Source organism: Alexandromys fortis, unplaced genomic scaffold, assembly GCF_014885135.2.
Source record: "Alexandromys fortis isolate MF-2015 unplaced genomic scaffold, M_Fortis_MF-2015_v1.1 scaffold_312, whole genome shotgun sequence".
Lineage (NCBI taxonomy): Eukaryota > Metazoa > Chordata > Mammalia > Rodentia > Cricetidae > Alexandromys > Alexandromys fortis.
In genome coordinates this window covers 939,665-950,829 of record NW_026068184.1, presented here as the reverse complement: position 1 = coordinate 950,829, position 11,165 = coordinate 939,665, and the positions used below count along the sequence as shown (strand labels likewise).

The window sequence follows — 11,165 nt, the reverse complement described above, 5'->3', positions numbered from 1 at the left end:
GAAGGAAGGAAGGAAGCTGGGCTTGATTCCTAGCACCCACATGGTGACTCACTAACCACCCCTAATTCCAGTTCCAGGGGTTCATCTAATGCCCTCTTCTGGACTCCATTGGCACTCCATGTATGTGGGGTATAGATATACATACATGCAAAACAATCATATACATAAAATAAAAATAGATAAAGAAGCTGGCGAGATGGCTTAGTGGTTTAGAGTTCTGGCAGGACTTGGAGAGGACCTGGTTCCCAACACTCTCATGGTAATTCACAGACACCCATAACTCTTCTGATCTCTGCAGGCATCAGGTATACACACGACATGGTGCACAAACATACATGTAGACAAAGTACTCAGGCACATGAAATGAGCAAACCTAAAAAGTGTTTATAATAACCAATCAATAAACAAAAAGAGCAATAGAGAGCCCCCAGCATGGACCTCTGGTCCCCAGGCGCACATACATGGTGCACGTACCTGCACGTATACATGCACACATGTGTACACCATACATACACAACAGCAAAAAATAGCAAGAACGAGGCTTTTGGACAGGCATGGTGACACATGCCTATGAGACTAGCACTGGGGAAGCCAGAGGATCAGAAGTGCAAGGTCATTCTTACCTACACAGCAAGTTTGACGTCAGACAGTGGTTCTCTATATCCAGGACTTGGGGCTGTGATCCTGAAAGCAGGCATCTTAGGGCCCTAGACAAGCTGTGTGAGGATGGTGAACGGAAAGATCCACGCATCTTTGCTTCCTCCCTCCTTCCTCTGCAGAGTTCTTGCACACACAGCCCCCAACAAGGAAGGTGCTGACTAGTGTAGCACCTGCTACAACCCTCCAAAACGGGAAAGGTAAGTCATGCTTGTGTGAGGAGACCCTCGATAGGCTAGAGGAGGTGACAGGAGGGGCGTGAGGGACAAGGAGAGGGAAGACCCCTGGGGGAAGAGGGACCCATCTATCAGGGAGGGCTTTGTGGGAGAGGAAGTGTGTCAGCCACATCTTGCAAAGTGAGGGTTTCTTTGAGCCTCCAGGAACATTGGGGAAGGCCAGTGGAGCAGGGATAGAAAAGAAAAGGCTGGTTTTAGGTCAGGATGACACAATTTAAACTGGTTATCCTGGGACCCACAATCCAACACTCTGGACTGTCAGAAGGTTTGGTCAAGGGGTGAGCAGGCTAGTTTATCCCTGCTGGGGTGAGGCCCTAGGGAGGGCACTGTCCTTGGCCTGGTGCCTAGATGAAGTGAATGAAAATGCCTTCTCGTGGCTTATAAGATGCTGCTTGCCCCACCTTCTCCATCCACCTTCACCAGGTGAGGGCAGCGTGCGCCTGGTGGGCGGCGCCGGCCCGTGTCAAGGCCGGGTGGAGATCCTGCACGGTGGCCTGTGGGGCACGGTCTGCGACGACGACTGGGGGTTGCCCGACGCTGCTGTTGTGTGCCGCCAACTGGGCTGTGGGACCGCCTTGGCCGCCACCACTAATGCCTTTTTCGGCTACGGCACCGGGCATATCTTGCTGGACAATGTTCACTGCGAAGGTGGCGAGCCCCGCCTGGCAGCCTGCCAGAGCCTCGGCTGGGGTGTACACAACTGCGGACACCACGAAGACGCTGGGGCGCTCTGTGCAGGTGCCAGGAGCAGGCGGGGGCGGGGCCAGGAGCAGGCGGGGGCGGGGCCTTTCCCGGGAGAAAGGGTGGGGGAGGAGAACTGGAGGAAGCGAACTAGGGCTGGGAGGGGAAAAGGGCTTGGCTAACTCCAGATCTCTCCAGAAAGGCTGTATTACCTGTATTATCTCAGGCCTGCGCTGGGGAAGCAACTTAGAATAACCCTCATTATTCTCACATATTGAAGCTATATAGAATATATATGTTCCTCTGTTATTAGAAATGCCTCCAGAATTTTCTAGCATTTTCCAAGTATTCTTCATGGACTATTTCCGAATAAAGCAAAAAATATTCCAGGATTGCTCCCTCAGAGATATTTTCAAAGCCCCTATCTGCAGAAACCTGCTCAGTTATTTACAATTCTGAGGATATAATAAATAGAATATTCTTCTTTATGGCCTATTTCCAATTTGGGAGGTGTTTTCAGTAAATAAAAGGTAGGCATTGGGGTGGAGGATGTAGCTAGATGAAGGAGTGCTTGCCTAGCATGCATGAAGTCCTGAGTGTAATCTCTAGCCCTGCATAAACCAGGCATACTGGTACATACCGATAACTCCAGCACTCAGGACATGCGTCATAACGAATACTCATCCCCTACTACATAATGAGTCTGAAGCCAGCCTGGGCTACATAAAACCCTGTCTCAAAGTAAAATAATAAAAGGCTGGGCCTGGTAGTGCATTCCTTAGGAGGCAATGACAGGCTGATCTCTGTGAGTCCAAGGCCAGGTCAGACAGGGCTACTTAGTGAGACCCTGTCTCAAAGTGAACTAAAATAGATGTGATTTTTGTCTCGCTGAGGCAGGGTCTCTGTCTAGTCCGGGTTGGCCCTCCTCCTATATTAGCTTCCCTAGTGCAGGTATTACATGCACTAGCCCCCCTACCCCGTCTATCAGATGAGTTATTATCGTTGTGTGCTGGGGAATCAAACCCAGAACGTTGTGCATATAAACTAGGTACTCCACCACTGTGCTAAATATACCCTTAGCCCAGCAAATAAGACTCGTGGAGCCAGAACACCATTTCACAAACGGATTCTGTTCGATTAGATGGAAAGTGTTTGTGACAAACCAGGCTATCATTCCCATCTTACAGATGGGAAAGTTGAGGTAGTAAGAGGCAGAGCCTTACCCAGAGTGACCCAGAGCCCTAGCAGAATCACCACTGACCTCACTCAGTGGAGTTCACACTCCCTCCCTTTCTAGCCTCATTTTATCTAGAGAATAGGATAAAGATTTTATCTTTTAGCTGGCGCAGGCCTTTAATCCCATAACTCGGGAGGCAGAGGCAGGCGGATCTCTGTGAGTTCGAGACCAGCCTGGTTGGTCTACAAGAGCTAGTTCCAGGACAGGCTCCAAAACCACAGAGAAACCATTTTATCTCTTATTTTAGCCTGGCCTTGAACTCAGTACTTAAAGGGTGACCCTACACTTCTGATCCTCCTGCCTCCACCTTCCCAGTGCTGGGATTACAGACTTATACAACCACAATCATTTCACGAGATGTTAGGATGGACCTAGGGCTTCGAGCATGCTAGGCAAGCACTCTGCCAACTGAGCTATGTCCCCAGCCAGAAAATTAGCCTTGTTATATTCAGAAATGAGCAGAGGTCCCTAGCAGGCAAAGCTCTGCATCTTTGTATGTTGTACACATTAGGCTTCTTAAGAACACGGGACACTGAAATGAAAACATGCAACAGGTTTGCACCCATCTGTGTACCACACAGATTACTACGGTCAAGGTTGGACGGGGCTCTTCATGTCCTGGCTGGGATCCCAGCCCTGTGAGTCAAATTTGTTTTCTTTTGGGAGACAACCTTAGTCCTATGTCTGACCCTCTATCTTTTCTCCCACTCCAGCTCTGGGTCCTCCAACTTTCACTGCACCGCCTTCCTTGGCCACGAAAGAAGACTGGGCATGGCGCACTGAGCCAGCAGGTGAAGAGCCCACCTTCCCAACTGCCAGGGGTGGGACAAGGCTCCAGGAAGGGGTAGGAACTAAGGAAACTGTTCTAGAAGACACAGGAGAGTGACTTCGGCTAAGGCTTTGGAGCAGATAGTAGAGATGGGTAGAAACAAGCAGGTGGGAGCACCCATGACATTCAGATTCTCTGAAACAAGAGTGGGTAAGCGATTTCTTTTAAATGTTTGTGTCAAATCAGGAATTGCTGCTGAGGTAGTGAATTGAGAGTCCATGTGAGGGAATTCAAATTGGAAATCAAGGTGAGAAATTTGGAATTAGAGCTACAACTATCACTATGATTCCAATTAGTATATTTGGGGCTGGAGGGATGGCTCAGTGGTTAAGAGCATTGGCTGCTCTTCCAAAAGACCTGGGTTCAAGTCCCAGCACCCACGTGGCGGCTTGCACCTGTCTGAGAGTGTCAGAAGTATACTCCAGTTCCAGAACTTCTAACACTCTCATACAGACATACATGCAGGCAAAAACACCAATGAACATAAAATAAAGATAATAAAAAGTAATATATTTAAGATTTGGGAGTTGAGGGTTTTAACTCAGTTATATCCCAGCACCACATAAACCAGGCATGGTGGTTCACACCAAGTTAAGGCCGGAGAGCTTTGGAGTCCAAAGCCAACCTAAAGGATATAGCAAGACCTTGTCTTCAAAACCCAAAAGATTTTAACCCTAGAACTCTGGAGGGAGATCTGAGCTCAACCCTGTCTGTGTATATTGAGTTCCAGGCCATTCAAGGTTACAGGAGAACCTGTCTCGAAAAAAAAAAAAGAAAAAAAAAGGGGGGGGGAGGAAAAACTCAAAAGATGTTTATTTCTATCAAGTTTTCTGGCGACTTCACAGATAGCTCTGTGGCTCTGGGCAGAAACGTGGGTGCGGTAAAATGGCCTCCTCGCCCCCCCACCCTTCAAAGGCTCCCCTGTCTCGACAGCTACAGGAGTTGGTGCCCTGCCTTCCAGGGATACCGTGCGGTTCACCACGGCAGCCTGGGCCTCGGGGAAGAAGAGTAAGTGGCCTCCCGGGTCCCGCCCGGGGTGGGAGCGGGTGGGATGCGGGCTGCAGTAGGGATCCCGCCGCCCCAGCCCGGCCACTCTGGCACCGGCCTGTGCGCCCTGCAGGCGGCAGGCTGCGGCTGGTAGGCGGCCCGAGCCCGTGCCGCGGCCGCGTGGAGGTGCTGTACGCCGGGGGTTGGGGCACCGTGTGCGATGATGACTGGGACTTCGCGGACGCGCGCGTGGCCTGCCGCGAGGCGGGGTGCGGGCCCGCGCTCGGAGCCACGGGCCTTGGTCATTTCGGCTATGGCCGAGGCCCCGTGCTGTTGGACAACGTAGGCTGCACCGGGACCGAGGCCCGCCTCAGCGACTGCTTCCACCTGGGCTGGGGACAGCACAACTGCGGCCATCACGAAGACGCCGGAGCCCTGTGCGCAGGTGAAGCTGGCGGGAGGGGTGGAGTCCGAGGAAGAATGGGCGGGGCCGCCCGCGGGCGCTTCGCGCGACGTGGGCGGGGCGCGGGCGAACGGGAGGAGACGTGAAGACTCACACGCTGGGGTGTGCGCATGCGCTCGCAGGCAATATGAGCGGGGTTCTGCGTGGGGCGGGGCACGGGCGCGCGCGCACACACACACACACACACACACACACACACAGCCTCGTGGGCGTGGCCTCTTGAAACCCTCGCAGCGGGGGTGGGGCCAAGCCTGAAAGGCATGGGTGGGGTCGTGCCTACTGCCCCGTGGGGAGTTGAGTAGCCTTTAGGACCGGTCCAAGATTGAAAAGGAGAGCAACTGCACGCAGGCGCCCACTGTTTTGTGGGCGGGTAGTCGAGAATGGGCGGGGCCTCGCCGCGCATGCTCTGTAGTGAGGGCTAAGCAGGTTCTGATGCGGAATGGGCGTGGCAGTCTCTGCTGCACTGCAGCGGAAGTATTACGCACAGGGGAGTAGCCGCACCCTCCAGGCGCTGCTTGCGCCTGTGCGGTAGCAGTGTGACCGGAAGGGCGAGTCCTCTGCAGGGAGAGAATAGGGCGCGACGTAGGGAGGGTTCGTGCTCTGCTGTCTCTGACTTGCGTAGGGTTGTGTGATTCCGTCCCGGTTGAGTCAAGGTTCCTCCTAAGTACTAGTGATCGAGAGGAAGCAGGTGGAGTAGACTACTTTCCCAGAGATAGCCTTTGACTTTTCAGAGAAATCAATGAAAAAAGGCTGCTTACAAAGTCTGACGAGACATGGTGTACTCCTTTTGTTCATTGCTTGCTGCAGAAAGTGGCATCTCCATCTTTATTGGCTGCCCAGGCTTCGGGGGTCCTCCTGTGTCTTGGCAGTTTTGGGGGGTTCTTTCTGTCTCATAACATGGGAAGGTTAGGAGAGATGGATGACCTGGCGCTAGGGAGCATGTTTACCAAAGTGACAGCCCCCCACTTGTTTTTTCTGCCCTTGCTGAGCCAGGCCCAGAGGAGCTGGGACTCCAAGTCCAGCAGGATGGTTCTGAGACCACCCGAATGCCCAGTCCTCGGCCCAGAGATGGTAGGTGCTTACTGCCACTGAAAATGAGGTTGGAACCTTGGGGTTAAGATAAATCTGGACTGAGGAAGGGCAAAGCAGAACTGACCAGGTCCTAGAACACTTGTCCTTTTGTGCTGTTCCCAGGCCTCACGGATGGGAGTATAATACCCAGGAAGGAGGAGGTGGATTTTAAACTAGTCTGGAACTGGGGGTCGGGAGTAGGGGATATAGTCCTGTGAATGGAATGCTTGCTTGGCTTGCAGGATCGTCAGGTTCAGTCTCTAGCCATGTCATCTGTGGGCCAGCCCTTCCTGACCCCTGGACACAGCACCTCATAAATTGGGTGTCTTGGAACACCCCTGTAATCCCAACACTTTGAGGCAGAAAAATAAGTTCAAGGCCAGCTCTGTGTATTTGAAGCCCTCCTGGTTCTCACAAGTCTAAATACTAGAGCAATCTAGAGGCTTCTAGTGTTGGGATCGAACTGAAAGGATAGGGAGAGAGAATGGAGAAGTAGGTGTGATGACCCACAGCTTTCATCCCATCATTACGGAGATTTAGGTTGGAAGATAGTGAATCCAAGGCCAGCCTAGGCCACATACCTCTCAGAAAAACAACTAGTTAGCTCAGGGAATCCAGGTGCAGAAGGGGAGATAGGAAACTTTGGGGGACAAGAGAAGACAGGGTCACATACCCCAGGTAGCTAACCTATGGCTAAGGGACTGAGACTGTGAGTAGAGGCCTTAGCAGAGAGCACAACACTGAGGCACGTGTTGTTTCTCCAGTCTCAAGTCCTGCTGCCCGGCTTTAATGTCACGTGCTGTCCTGAGGGCTCCCAGGGCATCCCTTGACCTAGTCTAGCATGGAAGTTTCCAGCATGTTAGTTCCTCCTTTTAAAAAACAGTTTTTTATTACTTTGTCTCATGAGGGTCTTACTACATAGCTCTGGTTGACCTGATATTTGCTCTGTGGGCCAGGCTGGCTTCAAACTCGCAAAGATCCGCCTGCCTCTGCCTCCCTAGCGCTGGGATTAAAGGTGTGCGCCACCGTGTCCATCATTATTTATTGGTGTCTGTGTGTATGTGCATGCATGTGTTCACACCCATGTGAACACACAACAGTATGAATGTGAAGGTCAGAGGACACAACCCGTGGGAATTGCTCTTCTCGCTTCACTGATTGGTTCTTGGGGGTGGAACTCAAGCCACGTGACTTGATGGCAACCATGGAGCTATCTCTTGAGCGTGTGGGCTCTTCTGACCCTCCGGCCTTATCTCCAACCCAGGGCACCTCCGCCTGGCTAGTGGAAGCCACCGATGCGAGGGGCGTGTAGAGCTCTTCCTAGGACAGCGCTGGGGCACTGTCTGCGATGACGCCTGGGACCTACGGGCAGCCATTGTCCTGTGCCGTCAGCTGGGATGTGGCCAGGCTCTGGCAGCCCCCGGCGAGGCCCACTTTGGCCCAGGCAGAGGCCCCATCCTCTTGGACAATGTCAAATGCCGAGGAGATGAGAGCACCTTGCTACTCTGCTCTCATATCCGCTGGGATGTCCACAACTGTGACCACAGCGAGGACGCCAGTGTCCTGTGCCAGCCATTGTGACACAGCTGGCTGTATACTCTGGATCATATCAAAGGAGCCTATTGGGGAACTGCCCCTCCTTTTCAAGGGTCCCCTCCTATGATTTCTGCAGCTCCTGGTGCCCCTTTATCCCCTTGCAGGGGGGAGCTACACTGCAGTGCCCACCCCCGTCCTCTTACTGTGTGGCCTCAGACTGTTGTCACCTGCTACAGGCCCAGTACAGTGAACGTGGTAATGTGCCCAGTCAAAACAGGTGTGGGAGAATGCCTCACCTCTTCTCTTTGGGGAAACTCATGTCGTACCCCCAACCATTCTTCTCTCCACCCATATCCACAAGGCTTGGGCTCAGGGCAAATGCCCTTAAACACTTCTAATGACCGTTTTGGTCTCCCCTGCCCCCAAAGAGGGGAGGCAGAAGGGGTTGGGCTGTTCTTTCTACAGACTGTCAGGGGACTGCACAAGGTCTTAGGTCCTCACCTTCCCTGCTGGGTGAGGACCTGGACTCAGATGGTGCTCGGCTGAACAAGGGGGCTTCAGGGGATAAAGCAGAGACAGGAGGAGCCCCTTCCTGCACCGTCTCTGATTTCCACTGCCCCTGGCACAGAGCCTCCACTCTGCAGTAGCAAAGAAGCCTGGAGGCCTGTGGCCACTGTTCATAGGTGCCAAGTCAATAAAGCATTATTCCTGGGTCTTTTAACTGAGGTCATTGTTTGAGAACCTGTATTGGGGCAGCTGGAAAGACTCCAGGCAGGACTTTCTGGAGAAAACCCGGCGTAGAGATGAAAGGCTGTGGTCCAAGAGCATCATCCAGGAGTTCTTCACTGGCCCATCACAGCCTGGAAACGCTGAATCACCATGGAGCCTCAGGCTCCTCGAGGAGCTTCTGGTCATCCTCCCTATTCTATCACACACTCACAAATCTAGATCCAGGAAAGGAGAGGAAGTCCAGCTTCCAGTCCCTGTACTGAGGGTGCTGAAGAAGCAAGAACACTGTAAGTTTCAGGCCAGCCAGAGTTAGAGTGAGAGAGCGTGAGTGAACAAACCAGGAAAATAAAATGACAGTACCCACCTGTGCTGTTACCTCTTTGAAGGAGTCGTTGGCTGGAGGATCAGGAGTTCAAGGTCAGCCTGGGCCACAAAAGACCTTGTCTAGAGGGAGAGACCCTGCCTGAATTGGTGGTGGTGGTGGTGGTAGAAGTCTGTGATCCAAGCATTTATAGGCTGAAGCAAAAGGATTAGGAGTTTAAGGCAGCCTGGGCTTCCAGAGAGGCTCCACCACCTTCTTCCCTTTCCCACCTATGCATTTCTAAATTGGGTTTTTGTTCGTTTGTTCAAGACAGGGTTTCACTGTATAGCCCTGGCTGTCCTGGAACACACTTTGTAAACTAGGCTAATCTCCAACTCTGGAACAAGAGTTGGAAACAGTGTGAGCTGCCATGTGGATGCTGACACTTGAACCCAGGTCCTCTGGAAGAGCAGCCAGTGCTCTTAACTGCTGAGCCATCTCTTCAGTCCCTATTCAGGATATTCTTTACAGCTTTCTTTAGACTTCATTTCTGCTTGCTTGTTTTTTTTTTTTTTTCTGTTTGTTTGTTTGGTTTTATTTTTGCAGGACTGGTGATTGAACCTAGGACCTAATTCATGTAAGGCTAGTACTCACTGAGCCACAACTCCTCCAATTGTTTCCCCACACACACAGATTTTTTTAATTGTGTGTGTCTGTGCTCATGTGCATGTGTGTGCACTCATACATATATATATACAACATGTTTGCATGTTCCCCTGGAGATCAGATGAGGGTATCATATCTCCTGGAATTGGAGTTAGGAGCAAGTTGTGAGCTACCTGATTTAGGTGCTAGGAAATGAACCCAAGGCCTCTGGAAGAGCAGCCAGTTCTCTATACTCATTCATTTCTCTAGCCCCTCCCCATTTTATTTTTAGGTTAGCATAAAGGTATTAGATACCTGTCTCTTTCTCTATATAGTCTCTCTCTATTTTTTAAAACAGGGTCTCACTCTGCAGCCCTAGGTGGCCTGAAACTCATTATGTAGATTAGGCTATCCTTGACCTCACGTCCTAGTCCTAAGTACTGGGATGAAAGGCCTATGCCGCCATGCCTGGATAATTATGCCTTTTTGTTTGTTTGTTTGTTTGATTTTTGGCTTTCGAGACAGGGTTGCTCTGTAGCTTTGGAGCCTGTCCTGGAACTAGCTCTTGTAGACCAGGTTGGTCTCGAACTCACAGAGATCCGCCTGCCTCTGCCTCCTGAGTGCTGGGATGAAAGGCGTGCGCCGCCACTGCCTGGCACTAATTATAACATTTTCAAAGTGTGAAATCGTGGATTTCCCTCCTCCTTACCTCCGTCCCCCATCCCTATCTCTCTTACATCTGCCCAGTCTCTTCCTCCTGTGTCACGTCGCTGATGCTTCGTTTCCTCTCTAGAGGGTTTTACACCACAGCTGCATCCTGGAGGAGCAGTGTGAGCTCCAAACCACTGAGCCATCTCTCCATCTTGTCCATTTCTCAGTTGGCATTTTGCTCATTAAAAGAAGAATTTATGTGTATGGGTGATGTGCCCGCATGTATGTCTGTACCACATGTGTGCCCGGTGCCCGAGGAGGCCAGAAGAGAGCATTAGATCCCTGAAGATTAGCGTTAGAGACAGGTATGAGCTTCCTGTGAGTGCTGACTCAGTCCTGGGTCAGCGAAGAGCAGCCAGTGCCACTGACTGATGAGCCCTCTCTGACGCCCCTTACCCACTATGCTAAATAAAAACTGGGTGTGGCGGCCCATGCCTTTAATCCCAGCACTGGGAGACAGAGGCAGGTGTGGATGTCTGTGAGCTCAAAGCCAGCCTGGACTACAGATCGAGTTCGAAAACAGCCCAGGCTACAGAGAAACTGTCTTCAAAAAGCAAACAAAAACTAGTTGTCCAGCCGGGCGGTGGTGGCGCACGCCTTTAATCCCAGCACTCGGTGTTGTTCTTTTTTAAAAAATGCTTCATGATCCCCGCGGCAGTAGGCAGAAATGCTGTAGGTCCCAAATGGTGGTGGCGGGCCATGTGGTGGCAGGCAGTGGGCTCTGGGAGCAGCCAGTCTGAGGCAGAAATGGCTGCCGGTCCCTGAGTGGTGGCCTGAGCGGTGGTGGCCGGCCACGTGGCGGCAGACAGCGGGCCCTGGGGGCAGCCAGTCCCAGGCAGAGATGGCTGCTGGTCTCAGAGCAGTGGTGGTGGGCCATGTGGCAGCAGGCAGTGGGCCCCAGGCAGAGACGGCTGCTGGTGCCTGAGCAATGTCTGTTTCCAGGCAGGGAGACACATGGCAGGCAGGCAGAAGACAGAAACATGGATAGACACGACGTGCAGGGTGAGGTTGAAGTTTATTCAGAGGGTTATGGAGGAGGAAGGGTGAAGGGGGGGCAGAGAGGGAGGGAGGGAGGGAGCGAG

General features: G+C 52.1%; 1 protein-coding gene across 2 annotated transcripts in view; it reads left to right on the top strand.

Moving 5' to 3' along the window:
- Ssc4d (scavenger receptor cysteine rich family member with 4 domains) overlaps window positions 1-8,422 on the top strand; it is a 17,217-nt gene extending 8,795 nt beyond the window's left edge. For both annotated transcript variants that reach the window (XM_050129319.1, XM_050129320.1), the window contains 7 exons: window positions 780-857; window positions 1,317-1,631; window positions 3,525-3,602; window positions 4,574-4,648; window positions 4,761-5,072; window positions 6,084-6,161; window positions 7,426-8,422. In XM_050129319.1, coding sequence (XP_049985276.1) covers window positions 780-857; window positions 1,317-1,631; window positions 3,525-3,602; window positions 4,574-4,648; window positions 4,761-5,072; window positions 6,084-6,161; window positions 7,426-7,742 — 1,253 coding nt within the window. In that variant the 3' untranslated portion in view covers window positions 7,743-8,422. The remainder of the gene's footprint in view (window positions 1-779; window positions 858-1,316; window positions 1,632-3,524; window positions 3,603-4,573; window positions 4,649-4,760; window positions 5,073-6,083; window positions 6,162-7,425) is intronic.
- Window positions 8,423-11,165: the final 2,743 nt, after the last annotated feature.